General features: G+C 37.9%; 1 protein-coding gene across 12 annotated transcripts in view; it reads right to left on the bottom strand.

The window, feature by feature from the left end:
• The window catches only part of CDKAL1 (CDK5 regulatory subunit associated protein 1 like 1), a 424,992-nt gene that overhangs the window by 89,847 nt on the left and 318,932 nt on the right, over window positions 1–16,213 (bottom strand). For all 12 annotated transcript variants that reach the window (XM_054190488.1, XM_054190497.1, XM_054190500.1 and 9 more), the window contains one exon: window positions 4,751–4,813. In XM_054190488.1, coding sequence (XP_054046463.1) covers window positions 4,751–4,813 — 63 coding nt within the window. The remainder of the gene's footprint in view (window positions 1–4,750; window positions 4,814–16,213) is intronic.

Here is a 16,213-nt window from a genome sequence, read left to right as displayed (position 1 = left end):
CTATGGGGTTTTAGTATTTTGAGTGTTTTAACATTTCCAGAACACGTTAATAAAGAACTTTTTAGAGCATGAGGCTTAAAGATTTTACAATTATTTTAGTAGTATTGCATCAATTAGAGCACATTTTGAAATAGCAATTTATTTTAATTCTGAGCACTTTCAACTTGGAAAAAAAAATTCTCCCCAAAAACTCTTTTCAAATCACATGGATATCATTGACTTTATTTCTTCCTTGGCCGGTCACAGTATACGCTAAAATAAATCACTAACACTGTAAGACATGACCTTATTTTTTTCACAGATCGTGCCCTATTCTTGAGCAAGAGATTCAGGCTGCAAAAGGCCGAGACGAATCCAGAGCAGAGTTTTAAGCACAACTCTCGGAGGATTTCTCACTGGAACGGCACGGCGCTGCCAGAGGCATGTACGGACATGCCCCGAGGCCCCTCTCTCTGGCTGTCCTCTCACAGAGGCAGAGCAGCAAAATGAATAGTAGTTCTGCTATACCGTGTTTACTGTATGTACAAACATTCTTTTGCAGAGCATAAATTGAGGATTACAGTTTTAAACAACTGCTCCAGGGCTAGACTGAACACTTAACTCATCTGACAAAAAGAAGAAAAAGAACTAGGGCTCCGTGCTGCTGAATTTGGACACTTTCCGCATATCGGATCCTGAAGCTCATTTTAAGCTTCTCAAACCTGTTGTTTTGACCAGGTAACCTGCCATCACAACTGCCTTAATAGCTTTCAACAAATTGGGTCACAAGTTTTAAAGGGCAAACGTCATTTGGGAGAAAGATATTAAGGGAGTTAAACATCCACTGCAGCCAGAATAAAATCCTCACTGTATGCAATGTGGAACCTCACAGTGTACACATAATAAAAGTTTCAGCAGAAATTACTTCTGTGCAAACATAATCTTTCATTAAATGAGCTAGTACAAAACCAGTCAGATTATAGCTAAGGGTAAAAAGAGCACTCCTCGAGTATCATCTTTTTAATTTTAAATCACTAAAACTGTTGTTGGTACAGCTTTATGAGGATGCCATTTTAATCTTATTTTTCTAATGCTCCTAGAAAAAGATAAGCTATACATATACCTGGAAGAGCTGCTCTATTGCTAACTAGAGAAAAATTACACAGCAGTCAGAACTTGACTCTCAAGAAAGCCAGACTATACATACTCCTACTCTACATAAACACAGGAAAAAGCAAGTATTTCAGAACAAGGAATGGCTTCATCTACAAATAGAGTGCTATGTATTTTTACACATGCTAACCGAAATAAGTTTAAACAAATGGCAATCAAACACCCACCTGGAACAGCTTTTCATACTCAAGATATATCTCAGCATTTCCTAAAAAATTATTTAGTTTTGGAAAGAATGAATTTTAGAAGATATTTATTTATTTTAACAACAAAAAAAAGACCTCTGAGAAAGTGAACTTTCTGTATATGTCTGACATCAAGAGTTCAATGTATTTGCCAGACATTCAAGACTGATGCTACAATGAGCTTCAGCGGTGTTACGGCATCTGAAAGACCCACAGATTCTGTAGCAGGAGGCTCTGCGAGTAGTACGATGACACTAGGTGAAAGAGAGCAGGATCAAATCCCCCTAGATAGGCTAAGTATAGAACCAAAGGGTAATTATTGCCATTTGCTGTTGAGTGATTTCATCTGAACAATGAGAAGGATAACGAGATGGTCAACTACACATATTTAGGCTTTAAAGAATACAGGAGCTTAACTACTTTTCCTCTGCTATCAGCAGAGGCAGAATATCTCCCACTTTTCCATCCCTTTTGCCTAGAAGAATTTAAAAGCTCTGCCCTCTCTGCTGCTCAATTAAGGCCACACTAGATACAAGATAAGACTCCACGCCTGGAAGTGGAAGGAAAAGAAAATCCTTGCTTTCCTCCTCCATAAAAGACCTGGGAATGCAGAACGACAGACATTTAAAATGTCTTTCAGGATGCAGCAAATTGCACTAGATAGGCAAATTGAGGTAAAATTTCCAGGAATAGCTACTATTTCTAATAGCTATTGGTCTCCTGACTAAGCATAAATATTAGCAAGGTTAGTTCAGTTACTCCATCAAAACATCACTTTCTGGTTTAGTGAGTGAAGCACAGGCTTGGAAGAATGAATATTTTTTGATTCATTTTTATCTTCTCTATGTGATATCCCATCACAAAAGGATGAAGTACTATCAAATCTTGCTAGACAGTCCTGTTCCAGCCACTGTAGTTCATGAGCTTCCCTTCCACATCTGTTTTCACTACTACTACCAAGCTCCAACTTACCCTTTAAGGTTATCTCTTTTCTATTTGAGAAAAGTTCTCAGAGAATAACCTTTTAATCAACCAACTAAGAATCCTGGAAGCCGGTAATTTAAGTCATTCATGTCATGATCCCACATTACCAACACTTGCACAAAGCCATCATAAAATCTCCTTTTTATGCTTGCTGAAAATAATCTAGAAAATAGCAAACCATCCCCTCAAAAAACAACCCTTTTGCCACTTCAAGCAGACAAAACAGAACTAGAGTAAAACTAATATAAACTTCCACTTGAAATAACTATATTTTCAACCAATGTTGATTCCTGTTAGATTTAATATAAAAATTAAAAGTCCTCCCCTGGACTGCAACGATTGGGAAATTGACAGCTGAGGTGGAAATTAAAAGCAGAGAGCAAGAAATCTGCAATGAATTTGTTGTAGCCACTACAAATAGGAAGTAGTTAGCAGAAGGAAAATCTTCACTGTCAAGTGGAAAATAAGGAAAGATCATCTTCTTAATAAACTTTCATTTGCCCTTTTTTCCCCCTTTTGCTTTCAGATATAAATGCAGAACGTGCATGGAAGCAGCAAAAGAGTGGAACTTCAAAAATCACTCATCAAGTAACTGTGCTACTTTTAATAATTTATTAAAGGTCCTAAAACAAAGATCAAAAGGGAATATATCTAAGCATTTATATTCAATTCCACATCGCCTGATGACTAATTTGTAAAGAGTGCACAAGTCTTCACAACTGAAGCCAAAATCATTTGGGGACACTTTGATATTATGCCACAAAGGATATGAGCAGGAAGGCAGCAGGAGTTACAAATGGCTAAGTTCCATTAAAAGTGCTAATAAAAGAATAATGGAATTTCCTTGTACCATGAATAAATAGTGTTTGGCACAGGAGAATTTAGACACGGAGAGGAATATCAAAGTTTCTCGTTCATCAGTTGTTTCTCCTTATTAGATCTTAATTGACTTAATATTACATTTACCTTAACATGCTTCAACTCAAAAAAGCAATGATTCCTTTAAAAATCTCGTCACACTAATTTCCTTTATTCTTCACGTTTCTCAATTTTCACAGGCCCTTAGTATCTGCTTTACCAATCCATGTAAATAATGCAAGTCTATCTATAAAAAACAAACTTGGAACTGATGCATTTACCATGAAATGATATATAATTATTAAAATTATAGACTATACCTCCTGTTTGACAATGGTTTTTTAAACTGTAAATTTTCAAGTTGCTGGTAACTATGGAACTCTCATAGCAACAACCTACATGATAAATTTAATCCATTAATATTTACACAATGTATTTCTTTCTCATAGACATGTGTAGTTACACACGTACACGCATGAGTTCTTGCTTACAGATGGGTGCACATACATACACACTTCTGCCACCTTCTTCCCGCCCCTTCTTCCCCCAATACAAAACCTAGCTAATTTTTCCAACGTATAGCTATTTGGTACATGGCCAGGAAAAGAAGGGGTAGAGTTCAGAACTTTCCTTTGAAATGTCTAAACAAAAATTTTTTTCAAATCTTTCTTTTTTGAAATGGATACTTGCAAAATCACACACACTTTGCAAACCTGAAGCAGCAAAGACAACGATCTCATACTGCTGACAAATTGTTAAAGGATTTAGTGCACTTGCTTAACATGCCCACAGATGCATCCAAGATAGGAGGAACTCCCGGAAAATATTTACAAACCTACTTAACTCTCCTTCAATCTGCTGCTTAATGCTCTCTTTTGCATAATGTCTACAAAAACCCCATGACAAATGGTTATAGCACAGAAACACTGTGATCTCTGTCTCCTGGTTCTCCAAAATCTTCTTGTAACACCTTTAAATATTTATTTCACATTGCCATATCTTTAGGGAAGTGATCTTCTTTTTTTACCCTATAATATAGGGGGGTTTTACCAGCATTCCCACACTTCACAAATAAGGATCAAGTTATAATGATGATGCGTGCTTCTTCTTCCTCCAGACAACCATCAGGCTTGTTAGCAAAGCAGCCTCTTCCAATGATGTTTCCAGAATCAATAGGTAATTCATTAGTATCATGTATCTCAGGGCCTAATTGACACAACAGGCTAAGCAACATACTCAAGGGTAACACAGCTTCTAAATACAGAGAAAAGAGGAGGGGAATCTGATACCACATATGGTCACTTTGCAGGATTTATTGTCAGTCTATAAATTATACTTCCATGAGGTTAATGTGAGTCATTGGTTTCACAAATCAGAAAACGCAGCTTTTCAAGCTCGGCTTGAAGAAACAAAGAAACATTTATATGATAGCATAATTTAAATAACATGAATACCCTAGCGCTTTCAATTTAAGAAATTCCTCTCATTTTGCATTAAACATGAAATGTAGTTATCACGAATGTTTGGAATTATTCTTAACAACAAACATAGCTGGTATATTTTTTTCTTACCTTATGATCATATGGATTATATGAATGAAACAGCTGGGACAGATCCTTTGTTCTCTGCTTTTTCTGAAAAGTAATATTAATAAATAAACTGTATTAGAAAAGTTAAAGGAAAAAGAAAGAGACTACTGATTTAAAAAGTTGTATGCAGGTACAAACACATTCTCTCCCCACTTTGTTAATGGAACTGTAGGTATGAAGAGCAGTGTATGCAGATTAAGGATATTAAATATCACAGGAAATAATTAACATATATATTAATGTTAAGAACATATCCATAATAAATAATAAACACTAATCTAAGGAACATCAGTGGAACATGTAAACAATTCAGATTTGTTTTAATTTCTGCACAATAAATCATAAATAATGTTTTAGAATACAGATAACAAAACTTGAAGATTAGCCTCCAATCTTGCAAAGACTTGTCTACTATTCTAGCATGTACATGCAGTCTTGCTTCACAGCAGAATAGGTTTAAAGGAAGTCAGTTTAGAGAAGAATCATTTATTATTTTTTCGATTTCTTTTGATGCTAATACTCTCATTGCCTTGATTGTGGAAAATTAATAGGCGGTATGCCATTTAATGCCAAGGCAAAGGGAAAAAACCTCCTTCTGTTAAGAGCAAAGTTCAAAGACAAAAACCTGCTTAATCCAGCTTCTACTGAAATCAATGAAAGAGCTTTCAGTGATTTCAGCAGATGTTAAACAGAATCTCTCAGCTGCATCCCATGGAGGAGGGGCAGGAAGAAGAGAAAAACCACTCTTCATCTTTAATGCAGGGATGAGTCACAAATAAGTTCAAAGTTTTATTATGTCAAAACTGACGTTGACTTATCTCATAGCTCGGGAAGGCAGAGTATTGCATGTTGGAAACTGTGTAAAGGGGAGAAAACTACAGGAACTCCTTGCTTGTAGTCTTGTACTGTTGTCTTATTTTAGCCACCATTTTTGTGAAAGTAGTTTTCCAACTAAACTGGTAGGATCATGTTTCCAGCATGCTGGGAACTAAATAGACAGCTGCATGACTGCAGTATTTATTTTAACTTCTGGAAACTATAGGACAATTTAGTAATTTTTGATTATGCAAAAGGAACTATGTATTTTCTTTCTTCACACAGTTTTTATTTTCAGTGAAATGTTCAGATCACAGAATCATAGGGGCTGGAAGGGACCGCTGGATGTCAGCTAGTCCAACCCCCTGCCAGAGCAGGCTACACAGGAATGCGTCCAGGTGGGTTTTGAATGTCTCCAGAGACGGAGACTCCACCACCTCCCTGGGCAGCCTGTTCTAGTGCTCTGCCACTTAGTCTATAACTATAGTTACTTATGACAGCTAGATATTTCTGAGTCACTAAAGGTATCAGATTAATACTACTACTTCAGTGAGGTCACTGTTCCCTGTTCAAACAAGAACGGTAAATTTTGTTTCCAGTATGTGAGGGTTACTTCTGTTATAGAAAATTCTATTACCATAAGTAATACCGAACTGGATTTGTTTCTCTGAGTTTACTAAGGGGCTTTAAAACTAACAGAAGTGATGTTAAAAAAGACATTTCTGTTAGTATAGACTTCCTCAGCAATTGAACATGCCTTTGCCAAAGAAAAGATCTCCCTTAGTGAAGGAACCTTCGCCCTCTAACCCCAATTAATACCTCTTTTATTTCCAATGGGAAAAAACCCACTCAAATGAAAGCATCAGGGAGCACAACCCAAAATCCATCACCACCCTACAATGACTTCTTTCCTAGTACAGTTATACACAGTGAAAATGCTTAAAATACTATAAAAAGTATTTGGAGAAATGTGATAATAAAATGAAAACAGATATCAAATTGATTATATCAAAAGGCTGCTTAAAAAATAATTTAACGTAGAATCATGCAAGATGTAGACAAAAGCATTTTAGTTTGGAATCTGGAGACCTCCACTAAACCTCGTACAAAAAACCACCCCACAAAATCCAGAAAAAGTCTATTTTTTCCTTTTTCTTACTGAAGACTATTTCTCTTGAATCCATTTTGATGGCACACAAAGTGCTTTTGAGTGGGGTTTTTTTGCAATAGCTTTAATAATACCCATAATAATACTCCCATCCTTCACCCTCAGACTCTAGCCAAAATGCTATTTACACACTCAGCTAGACAAGGTGAAGAATGAAGATGGTTTCCCTTGCACAACACCTTGAGATAGTTTTCCACTTTTTATTATAGGAAATTATGGTTTCTTTCCTACCTTTCCACAAAAGGTGTAAGTTTTGCTTTTTGTACAAAGCCAAAATGCTCCTGACTGGGGAAATTCTGAAAGTCCATGACAGATTGCCCCATATGCTTAGCTGATCTAAATCTAAACAGCATTTGACTACTTTGTAGGAACTCCGAATACACAGAAACAAAAATGTGTTATGCACAGAGTTAAGGTTGCTTAGTGATAATTTGTGTCTTTCTAAAACACTGAGTTCAGCTTAACTCGGATCTCTGAAAAACAGAAATATAAAACATTTCAAAACACAGAGGCTAAGGAATTCATGCTGCTGTAATGGTAACCTCTTCAACTCCTACAGCAGGCAGTAGCCACGTGGTATTAACAGTAAGTTTTTACATGAAGAAAAAGCACAGTTCCCAGCTCACCTGTAAGCAGTGTAAAGCACAGAGTAAAGCAGGCCTCTCCATGTCTAGACGCGACAGAGGAAAAGAAGGAGCCCAAAAGCTCCTTCTCCTTTACTGCCTCCAGTGGACTATTTCAGTCCCTAAACTGCCTATTGACGTGCATCTCCCCAGAACTTGTTGCTTTGATGCAGCTTCATACTCCTATTTCTCCTTGCTCAGCTTAGTCCAACATCCCTTTCAAGAACTCTCTTGACTAATATAAAAATATTTTTCTTCCCCCCTGTCTTTCTGCACTTTCCTTTTAGTGTTCTGATTCCCCATTCCTCCCCTCTGTACCCATAATGCTGTCAAAATCACATGGTAAAAAGACACAAAAAACCGCCTTCTGAACTTAGCCAAATGTACTGTCATGTCGTACTCTTCCACATACAGCAGCAGTATTGCTTTCAAACATCCACGCAGATCTGCACAGGATGTATTTAAATTTATTATCTTTCTGAAAAAAATCAAGAGTCTTTCCAAAGTCACCATATAAATTAGCACAGGGTATTTCCAAAAATGCAAAAAACCTCTTAGGAATCTGATAGCAGCATCCGACTCGTAACTTATTTCCGTACTTCTCTCAGGCTTGCCATATATTGATACAGCCTATGTTCAGTGACCACAGAACATTTCCTTAAACCAAGTTACTCTTGGCAGTGGGTTATTTGCAATACTCTTACTCAGTCTGGCTGTATATAATTTTGGTGCAAGAGCATTTGACACGCAACAAGCCAGAGAGACACTATTCCTCCCCAAACTTTTCCAGTATTGGTTTGCCAACGGGATGATCAGAGTCATGTGTCACTTCAGACAAATATATGACTAACAAGCCCAGTAAAGCCTCAGTCTGAGAACTGTGCATAATTTCCTACTTGTGCATCAAAGCAAGCAGTGGTGTACGAAGTGGGGATTTTTTGAAGCTCTAGTAGCAGGCCATCTGGGGAACTGCAGAGCCGTACCCTAGTAATACAGAAGGAAGGGTTTTCCCCAGGTGAACGGTGCTGCCTGAATCACTGCTGTGTACAACTGTTCATGTGGTAGAGTCTGTGGGAGCCCAGCAAGATCCTCCTACGTTTACAAGAAGCAAGACTGTGGTCCGAAGGTTCCCTAATAGATGTATGGATGTGCGTGTGTGTGTGTGCTTTACAGGGGCAGAGATTTTTGTTGGGTTACAAAATTCTGACAGCTCAATCATGCACTGATTTAAATTTTAAACCCACAGTCCTTAGTTTGTAGCACTTAAAAGAAACACTTTTAGGAAGATGAGATAGATAAAGAGATATATTCAGACACTACGCTGAAGCGGGCCATTAAAAATATATGCATATGACTGTGCAAACAATTTTTTGCTTTTCTGTTTCAATACATTTTAAAAATGCCACATTATACGGGAGAGACAACGGAGACACTTTTTATTTCTGTCTTCAGCTGGAAAAGTATGTGAAAGCCTAATGAAGAATGGATTAAAGTGATGCTGCAGGACTGAGTTAAATACTGTAAAATCATATATCTATGTACACATAAGTATGCCAGGATGGAAGGGTTTCCCTAAGTAAAGCAAAACTTCTGTGAGTTATTTCAAGCTCATTACTAAAATACACATAAGTAATTAAGTGCTTCTCAAAAGACAAGTAGTGTTCAACAGGCACTTATAAGAATAAGAACCAGAAACCAACACCAACTAATGACACTTCTTATGACAACATATATACACAATGTTAGTAGCGAGGAAACAACACACTACCATAATTTCATTGTTTTGTCCCCCTATAAGCGTACATGCAAGTAACACATCCTTTGCTCTAAATATTTCCTTTCTCTGTCTCTCGCTTTCTGGGCCTCAGGTTTTGGAGGTCTTATTTTTAATTACTGAGATTTTTTCAAGGGACACTGCCCATCTGAGATGCATATTACATGCTTAAAGTACAGTAACAATAAAGGATCCTTTATCTTTACCACATCCAGAATTATAAACCAACAAAGCCAAGATTTAGTGACTGCCTTGGTGTTTTTACTCTTTTTTCTTGTGTGTTGATTTTTAGCAATAACGAAACATTTTCTAATGCTTTAAGTGGACTACACGGTGGATTATTATCCTACTTTTGATCAGGAAAGATCACTTCAAGAACAAATAGGTAGAATGTAAAAAAACCAAGAAAAAAACCCATACAGGATGAATCTCTAAAACTATTTAAAATACTTTCTGCACAAGTTAACCAGCATAGAATTTTGTGTTGACTACTTCAGAAACATAAAGCTGAACTTAAAGTTTGGGGTTTTTTGCAAACAACGGTGTGAAAATAGGGTAAAAGTAAGGGTATCCTAACAATACGTTTTTATAAACAGAAAATACTTCAGAAAAGTAAGTTTAGAAATGAAATAAGTTAACCAAATACTAAACATCATATGCTCACACATGCGTGTTGCATTTCTCTGGTGATCCTCTTGTCATATTCACATGATAATTACCAGTCTTTCACACGATATTAATGTAGGCTAAAACTTGTATGTTTTCCTCTCAAGCATGGTATTGTAGGCCTATGATGTTTATTGTGAAGGAGAATTACAACATCGCTGAGATACTTTTATTACAGATTACTTAGACACAGCTTAAATGAAATAGTCTCAGGTTTTAATACATGAATAGAAAGGACAAATTACTCCCCACTATGAAGGTATAACTGGTTTCCTTTAGACTCGACCTCCAGTTTTAAAAAGTCTATTTTCACCTTCAAGGTTCTTAATAATTTCAGCCTAATACTGTGACAGATCTGATGATTCTACCAGTTCCACTGAAGGTGTCAGCCTAATATGTCATTAGCAAACTTCTCTTCCTTCTGTTTTTCTGCTTCCATCACTTAAAATCCCTCCAGTATATGGCACTGCTTTCAGTAACATGGATCCATATTTGGTTCCATTCAAATATTCTTTTCCTTCATGATCACAGTGAATAGTAACAGGTGTGAAGGCAATCAGATGCATGTCTTTATTTCAGTTCTCTTCCCTCATCTACCATCTTCTCCCCCATTCTTCTTTTACATACTGCTGATCAGAATTAAAATATAACTTTGTTTTGCCCTAGGAACCTTATTTAATTTAGAGCTTATAAAGCATCTCATGGACTTGAGGATGCTAATAACCAATAGCAACATTGTTTTTCTTTCAAACAAGTCTGGAAAACCACATTACCTGCTTCTGTAGTATCTAATTGATTACATAATTTAGAGTTAAAACCACATTAAACTTTGTGAGCCAAGGTAGAATTTAACTACAACTTTGACAGACTTTCAGAGAAGAATGAAGCAGCTTTGCAAGTATTTTCACAGTATTCTTCCCCGGTATTATGAAAAGCATGGAGGCTCCAGCGTAATAGACTCTTGCAAGAGTAAAACCCACGAGACTGGATCTGTCTTTTCCGAAACAGCATGTCTAACTCATTTTGTGTTATGGCATCCTCTAACTTCAGTAACATGCGTTTTCTGGGTAATAACGAAGCTGTATCTTTTCCCCCATGTTACATTTGTGATCTCGAAACTACAAAGGCCTTGGTTAGTTTCAAACTCCAAACTTCTATAAAACAGAATGAAGTTTGGAGCACACCAACTGGCCTAACTTTAATCTCCAAAGATTTACTTGGCAAAACACGAGAGAGAGATGTAGCAACTACCCCAACCAAGGTATATTTAAACCCCTTGCTTGAAGATTCAATCCATAAAACCTTAAATCTATGTACCTATAACCACAATACAGATATAAGCCAAGCCACTGAAACTGTCACGTTATCAAAATTTACAGATTGCCTTTTGTTCTGCAAAGCAATTTTGAAAAAAGTGATCAGAAACCAGTGAACTGTTCTCTCTGACCTTGAGTTATTCAGTATGTCACCCTCTTAGAAATGATCCTGAAAAAAATGCTGTGCCCCAGCCAGATTTCTTGATAAAATCATAACTGCTGTTCATTATGCTCTTGTGTCTGTGCCCCGTAAGGTCTGAAAGGGCAGAAGTGACAATACAGGCTTGACAAGTTTTCTACTTCCTTTAGTTAACTCACTTCTACCGACATTATTCCTGTCTTTCTGATCAAATCTATAACCATGCATACAAAAATCATTTGGGGATTAGCTAGTCTTTTTGACTTAACCTACTTGAATCACTACGTTAAAATAAACTCTCCGTTCTACTTTGATACAGGTGCATTTCATTATTTCACTTAGTTTAAGCAATTACTTTCTAATATTTTTTGATGCATACATGGAAAATGTCGCTTATTATACAATGTGTTATGTTCAGCAGTTTACTTCAATGCTCCGGGGTGGCAAACATTTTTTCCAAGTCCAATCAACAACAGAATTATAAATTCATAATTCATATTTTATATACTCTTTAGTTCTCTGTATACTCAGTGGTTCTGTCTAAAAAATTTAGAACAAACTTTTATGAGCCCATGCAATGTGTTTTTTGTCTAAAAGAGGAAAATATATAAAACTTCCCACACCTTTACTAATCATATTAATCTAAAAAATGATCATGAACATTAAAGTGATCCTGTCTTCAGGATTATGGCAATGCTTTTTTTACATTTAAAGTAGAGATTCTTATTTATGGAAAAATACAAACATTTTCAAAAAACAGTATAGGATCTTCATAAGATCACAGAATCACAGAATTGTAGGGTTGGAAGGGACCTCTGGAGATCAGCTAGTCCAACCCCCCTGCCAGAGCAGAGTCACCTAGGGCAGGCTGCACAGGAACGCGTCCAGGTGGGTTTTGAATGTCTCCGGAGAAGGAGACTCCACCACCTCTCTGGGCAGCCTGTGCCAGTGCTCTGCCACCCTCAAAGTAAAGAAGTTCCTCCTCACGTTTAGGTGGAACTTCCTATGCTCAAGTTTGTGCCTGTTACCTCTTGTCCTGTCACTGGGCACCACTGAAGAGAGCCTGGCCCCATCCTCCTGACACCCACCCTTTAAGTATTTAGAAGCATTGAAAAGATCCCCCCTCAGTCATCTTTTTTCCAGACTGAAGAGACCCAAATCATTCAGCCTTTCTTCATAAGAGAGGTGTTCCAGTCCCCTCATCATCTTTGTAGCCCTTTGCTGCACCAGCAGCTCCCTGTGTCCTTCTTCAACCGGGGAGCCCAGAACTGGACACAGTGCTCCAGATGCGGCCTCACCAGGGCAGAGCAGAGGGGGAGCATGACCTCCCTCGACCTGCTGACCACACTCTTCTTGATGCACCCCAGGATGCCATTGGCCTTCTTGGCCACAAGGGCACATTGCTGCCTCATGGTCATCCTGTTGTCCACCAGGACTCCCACGTCTCTTTCCACTGAGCTGCTCTCCAGCAGGTCAGCCCGCAACCTGTACTGGTGCATGGGGTTATTCCTCCCCAGGGGCAGCACCCTACACTTGCCCTTCTTGAATTTCACAAAGTTCCTCTTTGCCCAGTTCTCCAACCTGTCCAGGTCTCTCTGTATGGAGGCATAGCGTTCTGCTCTGTCAGCCACCCCCCCCAGCTTTGTGTCATCAGCAAACTTGCTGAGGGTGCACTCTACCCCCTCATCCAGGTCATTGATGAATATATTGAAGAGGACTGGACCCAGTACTGACCCCTGGGGAACACCACTCGTCACTGACCTCCAACTAGACTCTGTGCCCCTAATCATGACCCTCTGAGCTCAGTCTTGCAACCAGATTTCTATCCACCTCACTGTCCATTCATCTAACCCACACTTCCTAAGTTTCCCTATGAGGATGCTGTGGGAGACCGTGTTGAACGCCTTGCTGACTGTGTCAGTCTATCTGTGGCAATCATCTGTCAAGCTATTATTTTAAAATAATTTCTTGAAAGATCCATTTTCAATTAAACTACGGGCTTTGCAATTTTTTCCTTCTTACCTCCCATATAATTTCAGCTACGTAATACAGACTCTTCAAACTCACATGTCTTACAAATACTACTGAATTCTATTCCTTCTGGTACATTTGAGTTCTTTAGTTTAGGATTAACGTTTGTTGTTCCTGTAATTTTTCATAATAAAATCTCACCCTTCGCAGAGGAAAAATTATGCAAAATTTATTCTGAAGACTTTCACAAAGAAATCATTAATTTCAAAAAAAGGCCTTCAACAGTCATTCATCTTGAAGGTCTTTAAATTGTGTATAGTTTGTAAATGCTCTGTCTCACTTCTGGTAGATTTTTATGTCTGAAACTCATACTGAAATTTCATAATCTATATGAGGCGGATATTTTCTAAGGATGCCACTGTAACTGATTAGGAAGACTGTTTATCTCAAAAAGATTTTGTAGAACAAAAGTATCTGACAGAAACTTGGCCTGGAGTCTCAGCCATATTTCAAATTAGATTGACACTAAATCAGAAATAAAGTGATTGGTCACGAGGGACAGACTGATTTTGAATATATAGTGTTATTGTCCCCAGTTATGCAATAATATAATCCAGAATGAATTGTAAACTACATTTTAGTAATGAAATGTAATTTTTATATACTTGCTAAGCCCAGGACATATATGGATTCACATATAAACCCAGGACTGACCTGTCTGCAGTGCACTCTTTTCCTTTTTACAATCTGGTGAGATATCTGTGTGCTCTATTGGACAACAGCAGCCTTGAAAGCACCGGGCTTTCCATGATCGCAGAAAGAACAAAAAGAGCAGAAAAGAAGTGCTCCAGGAGGTACAACGTGGTACAAACAGTGAGTGGTAAACAGTGCTCAAGTGCTTGCTGTGCCTGAGAGACCACTCACGCACCCAAAACACACAAATTCACTAGACACGCAAAAATTGCTCTCCCTGTTTTACCTTAATGTATTATTCAATCCTCCACTCTACTTCCATTTTTTTGGCAATTCCATGTTTCACGTGGATTTTTAGCATGGTGACCGGAAGTGCAGGCACAGCAATGAAAACAGCAGAAGATATGAGTTCCAAAGCACTCAGTGACCTGATTGACTGTGATGGCTTTGAAGGAGTGTGCTTGGATTATCAAAGACAGATGAAGTTCAGGAAAGGGTCACCAAGAACCCACCTCAGGATATTTCAGTGTCCTTTTCTTCTAATGCACAATTTATGGGCCATCATAAATGTCACATGATTTGCAAATAATGGACAAGCTTAGTCGCCTCCATGATACAAAGAAAAAAAAAAAGAAAAGAAATCAAAAGCACATTAAAAAACTTTAAAGGCAAACTGCAGGTTTAAAAAAGTAAGATAATTATATTGGTAAGTCTGTAGTGTTTTTTAAAAAAGAAATAAATTCTAAACTGGACTTACAGCACTGGCAAATTCTGTTCCTGGAGTTTAAAATAACAGTTAGATAGCCACAAAAACTAATACACTCGACCAGAGCCTATTTATGCTAGACAACAAAGATAATAAAGTAGTAAAGCTTAAACGATTTCAGTAACATAATTAATATCAGACCTGGATAGGTTCTTAATTTGCTATAGGTGTTAAGTCACAAACTATTAAATCTCAACAATTTTCTCATTTGAGGAAGTCCAGAATTGCCAAAGCCAAGAGGGTTTTTTTTTTTTTTGAAACTAATATATTTTTCTGTTCTGCTGCATACATCCAATTTCAGGAATTAAGTTATGGGCAATACTCCCCTATGTCTACAACTCCTGGCACTGTTTCCATCTCTGAGCAGACTGGTTCATAAAGTATATTAAAATTCTGAATTAAAAATGAGAAAATTCTCCAGTATTGCAGAAGTTACCTAACTGTAATTTAAGTAAAAGTTAAAAGAAAACACAATTGAAACTTCTTCCATGGTTTTTCCATTTCATTATGAGCCAATGAAGAGGATAAAAGGACAAAGAATATATAAACATAACGTCCAGATGCCACAGAGGTCCCTTCTGTATGAGCTTCTGTGAATGGGTTCTATAGGCATCTATGGATTTGGATGGAGTTGTAACAGAAAACAGCAGACCAAAATCAGTAACATTACCTGCCGAAAATGTAGCATATGAAAATTTTCCAAGGACTAATAAACTCTGAAGACTAGTACTCATGCTGAATATGCAATAACTACAAAAATCAGACAGGCTGAGAGAGTTGGGGTTGTTCAGCCTGGAGAAGAGAAGGCTCTGGGGAAACCTTATAATGGTCTTCCAGTACTTAAAGGGAGCTTGTAAGAAAGATGGGGACAAACTTTTTAGCAGGGCTTGTTGCAACAGGACAAGGGATAATGGTTTTAAACTAAAAGAGGGTAGTCTAAATACAAGGAGAAAATTTTTTACAATGAGAGTGGTGAAACACTGGCACAGGTTGTCCAGAGAGGTGGTAGATGCCCCATCTCCGGAAACACTCAAAGTCAGGTTGGACAGGGCTCTGAGCAACCTGATCTAGTTCATGATGCCCCTGCTCATTGGAGGGGGGTTGGACTTAGATGGCGTTTTAAGGTCCCTTCCAACCCAAACTATTATATGATTCTATGATAACAACAGTCTGTTCAATCTGCCCAAGGCCAGTAAGATCAACAACAGGCAAAGCGACTTGGACCTCATCCAAGAGGGTAGTGACTCCCATATGCAGAAGATGACTGCAGGATTATGTTTGTATCTAAAGGAACAAAGATCCCTCTGAGGGACTTTCCAAGCACCCACCTCGAAGCCACAGGCTGACCTTCCACATCTGAGCACACAGCTCTGGCTGGCCGCCTAGCTGCTGTTCCACAGGTAATCACAAATGAGCATGCAAGTGAATCCTCATGACTAAATGAATGTCTTGTGCAAATCATTACCTGCTTTTAACAAAAATGGCTTGGTTTTACTAATAGGAACAGCTTAAT

This window comes from Rissa tridactyla, chromosome 2 (assembly GCF_028500815.1).
Source record: "Rissa tridactyla isolate bRisTri1 chromosome 2, bRisTri1.patW.cur.20221130, whole genome shotgun sequence".
NCBI classification, from domain to species: Eukaryota; Metazoa; Chordata; class Aves; order Charadriiformes; family Laridae; genus Rissa; species Rissa tridactyla.
This window is presented reverse-complemented; position numbering and strand designations above follow the sequence as displayed.